The 17,987-nt window shown below is 41.5% G+C and overlaps 3 protein-coding genes across 3 annotated transcripts; all 3 read right to left on the reverse strand.

The window, feature by feature from the left end:
* Positions 1-169: 169 nt before the first annotated feature.
* On the reverse strand, positions 170-2,536 carry LOC307081282 (protocadherin gamma-A10-like; the record flags this gene model as incomplete). The annotated part of the gene is made up of 1 exon (XM_079744394.1): positions 170-2,536. The coding sequence occupies one exon, from the start codon at positions 2,534-2,536 to the stop codon at positions 170-172; it is 2,367 nt and encodes a 788-aa protein (XP_079600520.1).
* A 4,250-nt stretch (positions 2,537-6,786) lies between these two features.
* Positions 6,787-13,028, reverse strand: LOC307081598 (protocadherin gamma-A12-like; the record flags this gene model as incomplete). The annotated part of the gene is made up of 3 exons (XM_079744848.1): positions 6,787-6,819; positions 6,988-9,024; positions 12,693-13,028. 3 exons carry the CDS (start codon positions 13,026-13,028, stop codon positions 6,787-6,789), a joined length of 2,406 nt encoding a protein of 801 aa, XP_079600974.1.
* A 1,294-nt stretch (positions 13,029-14,322) lies between these two features.
* LOC307081273 (protocadherin beta-15-like) lies at positions 14,323-16,743 on the reverse strand (the record flags this gene model as incomplete). Its single annotated transcript, XM_079744385.1, has 1 exon — positions 14,323-16,743. One exon carries the CDS (start codon positions 16,741-16,743, stop codon positions 14,323-14,325), a length of 2,421 nt encoding a protein of 806 aa, XP_079600511.1.
* Between the last annotated feature and the right edge of the window lie 1,244 nt (positions 16,744-17,987).

Consider the following 17,987-nt stretch of genomic DNA (forward strand, 5'->3'; position numbering starts at 1 on the left):
TCAAACTGGTGCAACAGGGAATAACAAACGGAACACAATGCGGGTAAAGATTGAACAAACATGTGTAGAAGCCATTTTGAAACATGAAACAGTGTTTACTGAACTAATTTTCAGATTGATCTAAGATGAAGCACAATGTATTAAATACGATAGACTTACAATAAACTTCCTAATTGAAACATACTTGTTGAATCACAATTTGTTCAGCTAAAATGCCTACCTCAGGGGAAACATCAAGGTCTCCAAAAACTTCTTCAAAGTCAGTAGGATTTTTTCTCAGGGTCTGGTCTGCAGGCAGTGTGTTGTCGTTGTAAGAAGTGACTAATTTAAAGTCACTTGTTCTAGATCCAGTGGTTAAATACGCATCATAATTATATGTGCTGCGTAAAGTTCCAGTGCCGTCCACATCTGCGTAGTTTGGAGGGAGATAAGAGCTGGGAATAGCAACCGCTCCATCAAATAACAGTCTGGGCTTTCTCCTCCGACAAAACCTCAATCCCAGAATGATGATAATGAAAGTCAGGAAAAAGGTGGAGACGGATACCAGCGCGATGATCAGATAAGATGTTAATTTAGAACTGCTATCTTCATAAGCCATATCCTTAAGATCTGGTACTTCAGCCAAGTTATCAGAAATCAGTAAAAACATGGAACATGTAGCAGAGAGGGAGGGCTGTCCGTTATCCTTTACAGCGACTACAATGTTCTGTTTCATGTTGTCAGAATCAGAAATGTCTCGATGGGTCCTGATCTCCCCACTGTGCAGATCGATTTTGAAAAGTCCCGGATCAGTGGACTTAATGATCTGATAGGACAGCCAGGCGTTCTGTCCAGAGTCCCCATCAACTTCTATCACCTTGGAAACCAGAGAACCTCCTTGTGCAGCTTTGGGTACCAGTTCAGTCATGAAGGAGTTTCCCTCTGGGGCGGGGTAAAGTATCAGAGGAGTGTTGTCATTTACATCCATTATGAAGACACTCACAGTCACGTTGCTGCTGAGCGGAGGAGATCCGTTGTCTCGTGCCATAACATAGACTTTAAAGCTCCTAAACTGTTCATAATCAAATGACCTGACACTTTGGATCACTCCGCTGTCTCCGTTAACAGATAGATAAGAGGAGACTGGACCACCGTTTACTTCACTGGGTAAAAGAGAATAGATCACTGTACCGTTTTGTCTCCAGTCTGGGTCATGAGCCTTAACAGAACACAGGCTGTGGCCCGGATTGTTGTTCTCGGTGACATAACTGCTATACAACTGTTCCTCAAACACAGGTGGGTTGTCGTTCACGTCCGATATATCAATTTGAAAAATACTAATAGAAGAAAGAGGAGGGGAGCCCTCATCAGTTGCTGTGATAGTGATGTTATAATTAGACACTATTTCACGGTCAAGGTTATCCGTTGTTACCAAAGAATAATAGCTTGTGATTGATGGAACTAATTTAAATGGAACGTTTTGTTGAATGGAGCAACAAACTTGACTGTTTCTCTCGGCATCTTTGTTCTCTACGTTAACGATACCGACCTCTGTACCAGGTGACACGTTCTCAGGCACTGGATTGGTCAACGTTTTTAACGATATAGTAGGAGGATTGTCATTAACATCGGTTATGAAGATGATAACCTTTGCATCTGAAATGAGGCCATAACCATCTTTGGCTTCAACAAACATTTCATATTTGGAACCCTCCTCAAAGTCTATGGTACCTGTCACAGTGATCTGGCCTGTGGTTTCATCGAGTGAAAACATCATGCGCGACTTATCAGACATTTGATTAAATTCGTACGTAACTTGTCCATTGACGCCCTCGTCTGCGTCCGAGGCGCTCACCGTAATTACCGCGGTTTTGAACGGAGAGTTCTCCGCCAATCTTGCTTCATAAACAGCTTGACTAAAAACTGGGGCGTTATCATTAGCGTCCAAAACGATGATATGTATGACTACTGTGCCTGATCTCTGAGGAGAACCCCCATCTAGAGCCGTGAGCAATAATTTAATATCCTGCTGTTCCTCTCTGTCTAACTCTTTTTCCAAAACCAACTCGCCATATTTCCTACCAGCACTCGTTGTTTGCATATTTAGGACAAAGTTGCTATTCTTTTGAAGAGCGTAGCTCTGAACATCATTCTGACCAATATCTGCGTCATGGGCCGCATTGACACGGTACCGAGTTCCTTTGCCAGCTGATTCTGTAATCTCAAATTTGATTATATCCTTTGGGAAAGTTGGAGCATTATCATTTTTATCCTGGATATGTACATTTATACGATGTAATTCCAGGGGAGCTTCGAAAAGGAGCTCAAATTTGAGAACACAAGCATGTTTTTCACCGCACAGCGCTTCCCTGTCAATCCTCTCTGCAACAATGAGGTCTCCGGTTCTCAGGTTGATGTCATAATACTTTCTGTCATTCTTTCCCTTTTCGATACGAGCCTTGCGAGTAGATAGCATGCACACATCAAGTCCCAGATCCTTGGGTATGTTTCCAATGAAAGATCCAGGCTTCAATTCCTCAGCTATAGAATAGCTCATTTCGGTGTGTGCATAGTGCAAGACGGAAAATAAAAACAGACTTCCGCGAAGACACAGATGGGTATGCTCCATCTTTGAAAAATGCACTCCGCAATGTCGATTCAGAGTTAAATCAAATCTGTGATCAAATATACAGCCTTGTCCTCGAGATTGAAAAGCGTATTCAGGCCGATCAGTTGGCCTGCTATACAGTGAAGCTTTGTTCTTCCTTGTGGCTAGGTTGTGCGTCCCACAATGTCATCCTTTGCTAGTGTATAGTGACCCTGTGTGTACAAACGGAATATAACACCTTTAAAAGGTTGACACAGCGTACGTCGTACACTGTCAATACAATATATATATTTATTTTTTTTGGAAGTCAGATGATTATTGAGTTTACTCAGTTCTTCTCATTTAGTTGGTTTAGTTTGTTGAGTTATAGTAATGTTAAATGTTCCGTCTTCAAGTAAGACATTTGAAATATTACTGTAGACCAATGACATATAGGCTACATGATGTTTTTATAAAGACTGATTCCTGCTGAAACACAGTGTCTTTAAGGTGCATTCAGCACCATGGACAGGGCTAAAGCCGAAGAAAAGCTACCATTAGATTGACTATCGATTATATGCATTCTTTTACCACTGGCCCAGATCTATATATTGTGGAAATACTTTAAGCAACATTGTGCTGTGTCCGTATAATGCAAAATACGGATAAACGGATAGATTAATATGTTGTGAAGCAAGTGGAACTCCTGTTCATTAGAATCCATCGGTGAATAATGTTTGCAATACTGAGTGCAGTTACAAACCAAAGATATGTTGAACATCGGATTATGGAAAGGATGAAGTCTTTTCGGCTCTTATTAAAAATTAATAAGTAATGAAGTGTCACTCTGGATCAAAACCAGCAAGGTGTTAATAGTTGTAAATGTATTATATTATGTATAATATCGATTCATAATAAATTCCACACTAACCAAATAAAAGGTTAATTTGAGGAACAGTGACTTAAAATGAAACAATTACATTGCTGATAATAATGTCGATAATCGTACAACATGCCTACCTCAGGGGAAACATCAAGGTCTCCAAACACTTCTTCAAAGTCTGTTGGATTTTTTCTCAGGGTCTGGTCTGCAGGCAGTGTGTTGTCGTTGTAAGACGTGACAAATTTAAAGTCACTTGTTCTAGATCCAGTGGTTAAATACGCATCATAATTATATGTGCTGCATAAAGTTCCAGTGCCGTCCACATCTGCGTAGTTTGGAGGGAGATAAGAGCTGGGAATAGCAACCGCTCCATCAAATAACAGTCTGGGCTTTCTCCTCCGACAAAACCTCAATCCCAGAATGATAATAATGAAAGTCAGGAAAAAGGTGGAGACGGATACCAGTGCGATGATCAGATAAGATGTTAATTTAGAACTGCTATCTTCATAAGCCATGTCCTTAAGTTCTGGAACTTCAGCCAAGTTATCAGAAATCAGTAAAAACATGGAACACGTAGCTGAGAGGGAGGGCTGTCCGTTATCCTTTACAGCGACTACAATGTTCTGTTTCATGTTGTCAGAATCAGAAATGTCTCGCTGGGCCCTGATCTCCCCACTGTGCAGATCGATTTTGAAAAGACCGGGATCAGTGGACTTAATGATCTGATAGGACAGCCAGGCGTTCTGTCCAGAGTCCCCATCAACTGCTATCACCTTGGAAACCAGAGAACCTCCTTGTGCAGCTTTGGGTACCAGTTCAGTCATGAAGGAGTTTCCCTCCGGGGCGGGGTAAAGTATCTGAGGAGTGTTGTCATTTACATCCGTTATGAAGACACTCACAGTCACGTTGCTGCTGAGCGGAGGAGAACCGTTGTCTCGTGCCATTACATAGACTTTAAAGCTCCTAAACTGTTCATAATCAAACGACCTGACACTTTGGATCACTCCCGTGTCTCCATTAACAGATAGATAAGAGGAGACTGGAGCACCCTTGACTTCACCAGGTAAAAGAGAATAGATCACTGTACCGTTTTGTCTCCAGTCTGGGTCATTGGCCTTAACAGAACACAGGCTGTGGCCCGGTTTGTTGTTCTCAGGGACATAGCAGCTATACGACTGTTCCTCAAACACAGGTGGGTTGTCGTTGACGTCAGCAATAGACACTTGAACAGATTTTAATGACGACAGAGGTGGAGAGCCCTCGTCGATAGCAGTAATTGTAATGTTATAATGAGGCATTATTTCACGATCTAGTTTATCGGTGGTCACCAGAGAATAATAGTTTTTGATAGAAGGAATTAGTTTAAATGGCACGTTATGTTGAATGAAGCAGCGGATCTGTCTGTTTTGTGCTGAATCCATATCCTGCACGTTAATTATTCCAAACTCTGTACCAGGTGACACATTCTCAGGCACTGGATTGTTCAACGATTTCAACGAAATGTTTGGTGCATTGTCATTGGCGTCTGTAATAAATATTATAACTTTTGTATCTGTAGAGAGACCATAACCATCTTTGGCCTCTATATAAATTTCATATTTCGACCCTTCTTCAAAGTCAATGTCACCTATCACAGTAACGTCACCTGTTTTCTGATCAAGTGAAAAAAGCATTCGTGACTTATCAGACATTTTGCTAAATTCATATGTAACCTCTCCATTAACGCCCTCGTCTGCGTCAGTAGCGCTGACAGTGATCACGTGCGTTTTCAGATTAGAGTTCTCAGGCAGGCTGGCCTCATACACGGCCTGACTAAACACTGGGGCGTTATCATTAGCGTCCAACACACTGACGTCTATGGTTAGAGTACCTGATCTCTGAGGAGAACCACCGTCCAGAGCCGTTAACAATAATTTAATTCCCTTTTGTTCTTCTCGATCTAATTCTTGATTTAAAACCAATTCAGCATATTTGATTCCAGCACTTGTGGTTTGAGTATTTGAAATAAAATGTTTATTTTCCTGAAGAATATAGCTTTGAACGCCGTTCTGGCCAATATCTGCATCATGGGCCGCGTTGACGCGGTAGCGAGCTCCTTTGTAAGCGGATTCTGTAATTTCCAGTTTTATTGTATCCTTCGGGAACAGTGGTGTGTTATCGTTGATGTCATCGATTTTCAGTGACATGCGATGTAATTCTAAGGGAGATTCAAATAGAAGCTCAAAATTGAGGAAACACGAAGCCTTTTCTCCACAGAGCTCTTCTCTGTCTATTCTCTTCGCGACGGTCAGGTCTCCGGTACGACGATTTATATCACAGTATGCTATATTTCGTTCCGTCTCAATACGAGCTTTGCGAGCAGTCAATCTTCCAACATCAATCCCAAGATCCTTTGCTACATTTCCAATGATAGAACCATGCTTCATCTCCTCCTGAATTGAATAGTCAAGCTCGCCATTTGTGAAGTGCAGTAAAAAAATGAAAACGAAGATCAAACCGTAGAATCCACAATGTATGTTTTCCATTTTCGTAGAAAACCTGTCCAACACACTGTCGTGACTCGTCGATCACACTAAAAACAATACCCAGTTGAGCTACATTCAAATTAAAGCAACGTTACTGAGGTCGGTTTACTCCCTACTATTCTCAACCCTTGTGAGCATGCACAAAGGCCTTGGCTTTGTGTACGATCCCGTCAATACGCACTATGTACATGAGGGTATCATAGCGCTTTGCTGGTCTATAGTGACACCATGAGTATACCAGAGATATAACACATAAAGTGTGTATCTGCAATCCATTTACTCAACAGAAAATTATATGAAGATATTATGAATAACAATAACAAGAACACATGCCAATACAATAAAAAGACACGGCAGTATGTGCTTTGAACCATAAAGGGTTCAGGCTCTTCGTATAAAGACTGCACCACGGACAGAGGCAGAACATTCTTCATCAGCATGACTGCAATGTTTTGGCTGCTATTGTGAAAATATAATTAATATTCTTTAACTGACTAGGATATAACATATCATTTTTGTTCATGCTCATATGACAATTCAATTGTGTACTGCAGTATTGTTTAATAGCAACTTTATTTTCAAATCAAATACATGTATTAAGAAATGAAATTAATCTTTATTTATTTGATCCAATGTTTATAAGGAGCAACTGTTTTTTTCTCAGAAACAAGGACTAAAAATATGCAAATTATTTGCTTAACCTTGTACTCAAGCAAAGGTTGCAATCTTAAAATTTGTCACTTCATTCATTCCATTGTAACCATAACCTTTTATAAGCCTTTCTGAAGAACCTTGTGAGTATCCCCATTCGTTTAACCTGTGTCTGAGAAGAATTCCAGGTCCTGCTGGGGAGTCAAACACCCAAGCCACAATCTGCCTTACATTTTTACACGGTGTCTCTGTGTCGTAAATGCTCAACAATGAGCAAGTCTTAAACAATGGATAATTACAGACCAACAATTGTTGTGTTGTGTCTCTGAAAATAGCAAGATTAAACTCAAGAGGGTGCCTACCTCAGGGGAAACATCAAGGTCTCCAAACACTTCTTCAAAGTCAGTAGGATTTTTTCTCAGGGTCTGGTCTGCAGGCAGTGTGTTGTCGTTGTAAGAAGTGACAAATTTAAAGTCACTTGTTCTAGATCCAGTGGTTAAATACGCATCATAATTATATGCGCTGCGTAATGTTCCTGTGCCGTCCACATCTGCGTAGTTTGGAGGGAGATAAGAGCTGGGAATAGCAACCGCTCCATCAAATAACAGTCTGGGCTTTCTCCTCCGACAAAACCTCACTCCCAGAATGATGATAATGAAAGTCAGGAAAAAGGTTGAGACGGATACCAGCGCGATGATCAGATAAGATGTTAATTTAGAACTGCTTTCGTCATAAGCCATGTCCTTCAGTTCGGGTACTTCAGACAAGTTATCGGAAATCAGTAAAAACATGGAACATGTAGCAGAGAGGGAGGGCTGTCCGTTATCCTTTACAGCTAATATAATGTTCTGTTTCATGTTGTCTGAATCAGAAATGTCTCGCTGGGTCCTGATCTCCCCACTGTGAAGATCGATTTTGAAAAGTCCCGGATCAGTGGACTTAATGATCTGATAGGACAGCCAGGCGTTCTGTCCAGAGTCCCCATCAACTGCTATCACCTTGGAAACCAGAGAACCTCCTTGTGCAGCTTTGGGTACCAGTTCAGTCATGAAGGGGTTTCCCTCCGGGGCGGGGTAAAGTATCTGAGGAGTGTTGTCATTCACATCCGTTATGAAGACACTCACAGTCACGTTGCTGCTGAGCGGAGGAGATCCGTTGTCTCGTGCCATTACATAGACTTTAAAGCTCCTAAACTGTTCATAATCAAACGACCTGACACTTTGGATCACTCCTGTGTCTCCATTAACAGATAGATAAGAGGAGACTGGAGCATCGTTGACTTCACCAGGTAAAAGAGAATAGATCACTGTACCGTTTTGTCTCCAGTCTGGGTCATGGGCCTTAACAGAACACAGGCTGTGGCCGGGTCTGTTGTTCTCAGGGACATAGCTGCTATACGACTGTTTCTCAAACACAGGTGGGTTGTCGTTCACATCAGCCACAGAGACCTGAATCGTTTTCAAAGATGACAGCGGTGGTGAACCATTGTCGGAAGCAGTGATTGTAATGTTGTAATCATTAACTTCTTCACGGTCTAGTTTCTCCGTGGTCACTAAAGAATAATAGTTTTTGATTGAGGGAATCAGTTTGAAAGGAATATTTTGTTGAATGTAGCAACGGACCTGTTTGTTTTTCTCTGAATCTCTGTCCTGAACGTTAATTAGGCCTACTTCTGTACCAGGTGGCACGTTCTCTGGTATTGGAGCGATCAAGGATTTCAACACTATGACCGGGGCGTTGTCATTAATATCGGTAATACTTATTATCACCTTTGAATCTGATGAAAGACCGTATCCATCTTTGGCCTCAACAAACATTTCATATTTTGAATCCTCTTCAAAGTCAATGTTTCCTGCAACAAATATCTCCCCAGTCTGTCCATCGAGCGAAAACATATTCCGTGATTTGTCTGACATTCGGCTCAGTTCATATGTAACGCCCCCATTTACGCCCTCGTCTGCGTCAGTAGCGCTCACCGTAATCACGTGGGTTTTCAACGGAGAGTTTTCCGGAAGGCTGGCTTCATACACGGCCTGACTAAACACTGGGGCGTTATCATTAGCGTCCAACACAGTGACGTCTATGGCTACTGTGCCTGATCTCTGAGGAGAACCACCATCTAGAGCAGTGAGCAATAATCGTATTTGATGCTGCTCCTCTCTGTCTAACTCCTTTTCTATAACCAATTCGCCATATTTACTACCGGCACTTGTAGTTTGCAAATTCAAAATAAAGTGGTCATTCCGTTGAAGAGTGTAACTTTGTATCGCATTCTGGCCTACATCTGAATCGTGAGCCGCATTAACGCGATACCGAGCTCCTTTGACAGCAGATTCACTGATTTCCAGCTTGATAATATCCGTCGGGAAACTCGGTGCATTGTCGTTTATGTCTTGTATCTGTACTGATACACGGTGTAATTCTAATGGAGATTCCAAAAGGAGCTCGAATTTAAGAACACACGAAGGCTTTTCTCGGCATTGTTCCTCTCGGTCGATTCTCTCTGAAACAATGAGCTCTCCGCTTCGAATATTGACTTCACAATACCTCCGTTGGTTTTCCTCGGTTTCAATGCGAGCCTTTCTAGCAGATAATATGTCCAATCTAAGTCCCAGATCCTTGGCGATATTCCCGATAACAGATCCACGCTTCATCTCCTCTTGGACTGAATAGCTCAGGTCGCCATGAACGTAATGCAGTGCATACAATAAAAACACAAAAAGAAAAATCCCTTGGTTTTCCATCCTGGTATCCAGAGCAATTTACGATAGAAACAATAGGCTCGGTATTTCTTACAACCCATAAAATGAATAGATTATATCGATGGAAAGGAAAGACCATCGGCTCTTGATAGCCCTCCGCTTTTCAACGAATCTCCGGGTTTGTCTACCTTCTGCTATCGTCAAGAGGTGGTTGGTTAATAGACTGACGATTATATTACGTTAAAATCTATTGCAGGTGCATAGCGACACCTCGAGTCATCAGGAAGTATAACACTGTAATAGTGGTTATAACTCATGTAACACCAAACGCTATTCTATTCACTTGTGCTTTTTGTTTGAGCTTCTGACTAATTTAAACAATCAATTAAATCATATGTGCATTATATGCAATGCATATTTGACAAATTCTACCGTATGAAACAAGTGTTCCATTATATAAATTGAATGGGTAGTTAATATAGCATTCCTAATGTGGTGTCAGTTGGCATAGACAACCCAAAGCTATCCCAGAACCATGGACAGCGACACATCATACAGTAGGTCAATAGTAACAGAGATCCATCAGACAGAGCTCAGCATGCAGACTTTTCTACCCCTTAGTCAGTCCTCCTCATAGTGTAACAGTAAAATTTTGGTTAGAGCAGCTAACACATAGTGGCACAATACAGTCCTCAGATTACACAGAGAACAATGGGGAACTAGGGGTGAAAAGCTTGGCACAGAGAAAGTAACAGGTGAGAGAAAACACAAACTATACTGCATATAAAACCGACAGAATGTTTGATGTGACAGTAAAAAGTGTTTCTTTGGATATATTGACCAATCAAAACTCTGTCACCCAAGACGAAAAATCGTGATTTAGAACAAGTAACATTTTTTCGTTCACTCTAGAAAAAAAAATTGTGGATGCTGTGCTTCATACAGCACAGATGGAAAGAAATGGCCACATCCGTAACTGGTTCTTTAGCAACAAAGAACTTTGTTTCACAACCAAATTCAATAGATACAAATGCCATAATGTAGCCCATTCATTAGGTATGCAACAGAAACATGAGCTTACTTTAATCCTCAATGAAATACCTAAAATATGAAACATATGAACAAAAAGCACTGTGTGAGCCTGCAAATACAATGTTGTTTCAAAAATAAATTGCCTCAACCAATTTTGACTATGAAAGTGTCTTTGACATTGAGATTATTTCATAGAAATGTGATAGCTATATGACAGAAGCTGAATTAGGGCGGCAAGCTGCATTGGTGAGAAGCGGAAAGAATATTTTCTTTTTTGACACTTGTATGTTTTTTACCTCAGGGGAAGAATCAATGTCTCCAAACACTTCTTCCAAGTCTATTGGATTTTTTCTCAGGGTCTGGTCTGCAGGTAGTGTGTTGTCATTGTAAGACGTGACAAATTTAAAGTCACTTGTTCTAGATCCAGTGGTTAAATACGCATCATAATTATATGTGCTGCGTAAAGTTCCAGTGCCGTCCGCATCTGCGTGGTTTGGAGGGAGATAAGAGCTGGGAATAGCAACTGCTCCATCGAATAACAGTCTGGGCTTTCTCCTCCAACAAAACCTCAATCCCAGAATGATGATAATGAAAGTCAGGAAAAAGGTGGAGACGGATACCAGCGCGATGATCAGATAAGATGTTAATTTAGAACTGCTATCTTCATAAGCAATGTCCTTCAGTTCGGGTACTTCAGCCAAGTTATCAGAAATCAGTAAAAACATGGAACATGTAGCAGAGAGGGAGGGCTGTCCATTATCCTTTACAGCGACTACAATGTTCTGTTTCATGTTGTCAGAATCAGAAATGTCTCGCTGGGTCCTGATCTCCCCATTGTGCTGATCGATTTTGAATAGTCCCGGATCAGCGGACTTAATGATCTGATAGGACAGCCAAGCGTTCTGTCCAGAGTCCCCATCAACTGCTATCACCTTGGAAACCAGAGAACCTCCTTGTGCAGCTTTGGGTACCAGTTCAGTCATGAAGGAGTTTCCCTCTGGGGCGGGGTAAAGTATCTGAGGAGTGTTGTCATTTACATCCGTTATGAAGACACTCACAGTCACGTTGCTGCTGAGCGGAGGAGATCCATTGTCTCGTGCCATTACATAGACTTTAAAGGTCCTAAACTGTTCATAATCAAATGACCTGACACTTTGGATCACTCCGGTGTCTCCATTAACAGATAGAAAAGAGGAGACTGGAGCTCCGTTGACTTCACCAGGTAAAAGAGAATAGATCACTGTACCGTTTTGTCTCCAGTCTGGGTCATGGGCCTTAACAGAACACAGGCTGTTGCCCGGTTTGTTGTTCTCAGGGACATAGCTGCAATACGACTGTTCCTCAAACACAGGTGGGTTGTCGTTGACGTCAGCTATTGAGATGTGAACAACTTTGACTGACGACAGAGGAGGAGAGCCCTCATCGGTGGCGGATATTGTAATGTTGTATTCAGACACTAGTTCCCTGTCTAGTTTCTCTGTTGTTACCAAAGAATAATAGTTTTTAATTGAAGGAATAAGTTTAAAAGGAACATGCTGCTGAAGAGAACACCTAACCTTTCGGTTTTTCTCTGAATCTCTATCCTGCACGTTAATAAGGCCCACCTCCGTACCAGGTGACACGTTCTCAGGTACGGGATTGGTTAAGGATTTCATGGCTATAACAGGGACATTGTCATTAACATCTGTAATACTTATAAGGACTTGAGAGTCTGAGGAAATACCAAATCCATCTTTTGCTTGCACAATTATTTCATATTTGGTTCCCTCCTCGAAGTCTATATCACCTGTAACAAATATTTCTCCAGTCTGTGCATCGAGTGAAAACAGTTTTCGTGATTTATCAGATATCCGGCCTAGTTCATACGTTACTTCTCCATTAACACCCTCGTCTGCGTCTGCAGCGCTAACAGTCACCACACGGGTTTTCAGCGGAGCGTTTTCAGGCAGACTTGCCTCATACACGGCCTGACTAAAAACTGGGGCGTTATCATTAGCGTCCAACACAGTGACGTGTATGACTACTGTGCCTGATCTCTGAGGAGATCCACCATCCAGGGCTAAAAGAGACAATTTAATTTCCTTCTGCTCTTCCCTGTCTAATTCCTTTTCTAAAACCAATTCGCCGTATTTAGTTCCAGCATTTGTAGTTTGTACATTGAAGTGAAAATGTTCATTGCGTTGAAGGCTATAACTCTGAACGCCGTTTTGGCCAATATCTTCATCGTGTGCCGCATTAACGCGATACCGAGCTCCTCTGTCAGCAGATTCTCTTATTTCCAGCTTGATTTTATCCGTCGGGAAACTCGGTACATTATCATTTATATCTTGTATCTGTAGTGATACACGGTGTAATTCTAAGGGCGATTCCAAAAGGAGCTCGAATTTGAGAACACATGAAGGTGTTTGTCCGCATTGTTCCTCTCTGTCGATTCTCTCTGAAACAATGAGCTCTCCGCTTCTTAGATTGACGTCACAATACCTCCGTTCGTTTTCCTCTGTTTCAATGCGAGCCTTCCTAGCAGATAATATGTCCAATGTAAGTCCCATGTCCTTGGCAATATTCCCGATAACTGATCCACGCTTCATCTCCTCTTGAACTGAATAGCTCAGGTCGCCATGAATAGAATGCAGTCCAGATACTAAAAATAAAAACATGAATTGACCCATCCCGCAATATTCCATCCTTCTTAACCGAGCAAAAGAACAATAAGGACGATATAGGTTCGGGTTTTCTAACAAAGCACAAAGGAAACGGAGTTGATCAAATATTTAGAACAACCATCGACCTTTGATAGACTACCGCTTTTCTACGGAACTCGGCTTAGTACTGCTCTCGCAACGAGCTGTTGGATGGAACGGCTGACTCTTATATTATGTTGCAGGTCTACTCTATTGCAGGTAAATAGCGACCTCCTGAGTCATCAGGGTTTACAACACATTGAGAGGTGCAATAACTCATAACTCGTGGAACACCAAAAGGTAATATTCTATTCAGTAGATCTGTCTTCATTCTTTAAAACTCTCTTTGAATCAAGTAAACATGACATTGCCCAATATGCACACCATATGCAGGTAATTGTTGACCAATGCTAATGAAACCTAATGAACACATTAAAAAATATCTAATTGAATCGTATGATCTTCATGAATGAGTTAAGACGGTGTGCAGCTCTATACAAACTCTCCAGCGCCATGGACAGAGACACAGCTAAGAAGAGGAAAGGAGAAGCAGCACCAAAAGCATCAGACATTTGCTGACTTTACAACCACACGTTCATGTCACTCCTCGACATAGTGTAGCAGAGTGTTCTGTGATGCTGGGAGCAATATACAAAGATGCTCTGGGAGTACAGAAAAACGATGGAGAGCAGGAGATGGACATTTCTAATTGTCTAAGTTCAAAATATCAGGGTAGAAAGACAACTATGCCTTACGGTAGAAATTAAACTAGACATTAGTGCAACGAGACAACAAGGTAAAGATACATGTGTTAAAGTGATTGTATGAACATCCTGATCTGTGACCCTCACCCCTGACGACACACACATTCACACACACACACACACACATGTGATTGGTTCGGAAAGATCCATATTTATCAACCGTTAACCCAAACAACAAAGGCCTTCACTTATGTCCATCTAAATGTTTGATTATATACAAAGAAAACCTACGCAAATCTAAACTTGATATTCAACAAGTCAATAGATATGTCAACACATATGTCACCCCTTTGGTAAGTGTTGTCCACATTAACGTGTTATATGTAGGTGCCGGCTAATAGGATGGTCATATCACATGTAGAATGCGCTTAATTTAAATATGAAGTAATAATTGATGATGTACCATTCTAAATAACAAACAGTGTTACGTAAAAAATAAATTCTGGGAGACAAAACGTGCAGTATAATGTATTCAATTCAAGAGGCTTACAATATATTTCTTAATGGAAACATACTTTTTAAATCACAATTTGTTCAGCTAAAATGCCTACCTCAGGTGAAACATCAAGGTCTCCAAACACTTCTTCAAAGTTTGTTGGATTTTTTCTCAGGGTCTGGTCTGCAGGAAGTGTGTTGTCATTGTAAGACGTGACAAATTTAAAGTCACTTGTTCTAGATCCAGTGGTTAAATACGCATCATAATTATATGTGCTGCGTAAAGTTCCAGTGCCGTCCACATCTGCATAGTTTGGAGGGAGGTAAGAGCTGGGAATAGCAACCGCTCCATCAAATAACAGTCTGGGCTTTCTCCTCCGACAAAACCTCAATCCCAGAATGATAATAATGAAAGTCAGGAAAAAGGTGGAGACGGATACCAGCGCGATGATCAGATAAGATGTTAATTTAGAACTGCTGTCTTCATAATCTATGTCCTTCAGTTCGGGTACTTCAGCCAAGTTATCAGAAATCAGTAAAAACATGGAACATGTAGCAGAGAGGGAGGGCTGTCCGTTATCCTTTACAGACACAACAATGTTCTGTTTCATGTTGTCAGAATCAGAAATGTCTCGCTGGGTCCTGATCTCCCCACTGTGCAGATCAATTTTGAAAAGTCCCGGATCAGTGGACTTAATGATCTGATAGGACAGCCAGGCGTTCTGTCCAGAGTCCCCATCAACTGCTATCACCTTGGAAACCAGAGAACCTCCTTGTGCAGCTTTTGGTACCAGTTCAGTCATGAAGGAGTTTCCCTCTGGGGCGGGGTAAAGTATCTGAGGAGTGTTGTCATTTACATCCGTTATGAAGACACTCACAGTCACATTGCTGCTGAGTGGAGGAGATCCGTTGTCTCGTGCCATTACATAGACTTTAAAGCTCCGAAACTGTTCATAATCAAACGACCTGACACTTTGGATCACTCCGGTGTCTCCATTAACAGATAGATACGAGGAGACTGGAGCACCGTTGACTTCACCAGGTAAAAGAGAATAGATCACTGTACCGTTTTGTCTCCAGTCTGGGTCATTGGCCTTAACAGAACACAGGCTGTGGCCCGGTTTGTTGTTCTCAGGGACATAGCTGCTATACGACTGTTCCTCAAACACAGGTGGGTTGTCGTTGACGTCAGCTATTGAGATGTGAACAACTTTGACTGACGACAGAGGAGGAGAGCCCTCATCGGTAGCGGATATTGTAATGTTGTATTCAGACACTAGTTCCCTGTCTAGTTTCTCTGTTGTTACCAAAGAATAATAGTTTTTAATTGAAGGAATAAGTTTAAAAGGAACATGTTGCTGAAGAGAACACCTAACCTTACGGTTTTTCTCTGAATCTCTATCTTGCACGTTAATAAGGCCCACCTCCGTACCAGGTGCTGCATTTTCAGGTACGGGATTGGTCGATGATTTCAGCGATATTACTGGGGTATTGTCATTAACATCAGTTATACTTATTATCACTTTAGTATCAGAAGAAAGACCATATCCATCTTTTGCTTGCACAAATATTTCATATTTTGATCCCTCCTCAAAGTCTATGTCACCTGCGACAAATATCTCCCCAGTCTGTCGATCAAGTGTAAACAATTTACGTGTTTTATCAGATACCCGGCTCAGTCCGTATGTGACGTCACCATTAACGCCCTCGTCCGCGTCTCTTGCGCTTACGGTCATCACAAGGGTTTTTAACGCAGCGTTTTCAGGCAGACTAGCCTCATACACGGCCTGACTAAACACTGGGGCGTTATCATTAGCGTCCAACACAGTGACGTGTATGACTACTGTGCCTGATCTTTGAGGAGAACCTCCATCCAGAGCCGTGAGGAATAATTTAATATCTTGCTGCTCCTCTCTGTCTAACTCCTTATCGAGAATCAATTCTCCATATTTACTGCCAGCACTAGTAGTTTGTAAATTTAAAACAAAATTGTTATTCCTTTGCAGAGTGTAACTCTGAACACCGTTTTGGCCTATATCTTCATCATGAGCAGCATCCACTCTATATCGAGCACCTTTGTCAGCAGATTCCCTGATTTCCAGCTTGATAATATCCGTAGGGAAAGTTGGCGCATTGTCGTTTATGTCTTGTATCTGTAGTGACACACGGTGTAATTCTAATGGAGATTCCAAAAGCAACTCGAATTTCAGAACACACGACGGCTTTTCTCCGCATTGTTCCTCTCTGTCGATTCTCTCTGAAACAATGAGCTCTCCGCTTTTTAGATTGACATCACAATACCTCCTTTCGTTTTCCTCTGTTTCAATACGAGCCTTCCTAGCAGATAATATGTCCAATGTAAGTCCCAGGTCCTTGGCGATATTCCCGATAACAGATCCGCGTTTCATCTCCTCTTGAACCGAATAGCTCATGTCGCAATGAACGTAATGCAGAACAAATAATGAAAATAAAAATAAACGAAGACCGATCCCGCAATATTCCATCCTCTTTATCCGAGTAACAGACAATATAGTCGATAGGTTCAGGTTTTCTAACAAAGCACTAAGGTAATTGAATTGATAAAATATGTAGAAAGACCATCGACATTTGATATCCTACCGCTTTTCTACGAAACTCTGCTTTGTCCTGCTCTCTTCACGATGTGGTGGGTGGAACGGCTGACTCTTATATTATATTGCAGGACTACTTTATAGCAGGTGCATAGCGACCTCTTGAGTCATCAGGGTGTAAAGCACATTTAGAGGGGCTATAACTCACAACTCATGGATCACCAAATAATCCAATGTTCAGTTCAGTAGTGCAGTCTACTTTTTTCTTTAAAGGAGTTTGCATTAGGTCAACATGACATCACCCCATATGCACACTATATGTAGGGAAAAGTTGTACTCATTCAAATTAACCCTAACCAACGCATTTAGAAAATATGTAATCAAACTGTATTATCCTAATGAAAGAGTTCAGACGTGTACAACTCTATATAAACCCTCCAGCACCATGGACAGAGACACAGCAAGGAATAAGGCAGTAGAAGCATGACCATAACCACAGGTGTGTGCAGAATGTTCAACCACATCTTCAAGTAACTCCTCCACACAGTGCAGCCGAACGTACTGCGGCGCTGGGAGCAACATACACAGATGCTCTGGGAGTACATACAACCTATGGAGGGCAGGAGATGGACACTTCTAAGAGGCTGCATTGAAAACAACAGGAATAGTGGTGATGGGGGAGTAGGCCTGAAGTTAGAATAACTTAACGTAGATGACAGAGCAACGTGAAACAATTTAAAATATACACATTTGTAAGTGATGGTATACAAATTCCAACCCAGTCTCACGGAAATACGTGACACTGTCACGTCATTTAATCTATTCATTCGTGATCTGGGACACGTCATTTCAATTTTTGCGTGCCAAAAAAGCACAAATTTCATGGCAACGTCCACTCCCGACACTGAGGCATCGACGCAGAGTTTCATTCACATAGCCTACAAATAAACAGGACAATAGATGGCTATATAAAATAAACATTAAGACATAGGCCTACAATTCTAAAAAGAAGAGATGAAGCAACTACCTTTTTTTTTTTCCGTCGCAGTTTGCCTACAGAGCAGCGCACCTGCATTAAATATATCCGTGAATTGTCACAAATTCTCAGAATCAAAGGCGAAAGTAGAAACGGGTGGCCAAAAGCTGTCATATTGTTAGTTATCACAGACAATTTTTCT

This window comes from Pollachius pollachius (genome assembly GCF_949987615.1).
Source record: "Pollachius pollachius genome assembly, chromosome: 10".
Lineage (NCBI taxonomy): Eukaryota > Metazoa > Chordata > Actinopteri > Gadiformes > Gadidae > Pollachius > Pollachius pollachius.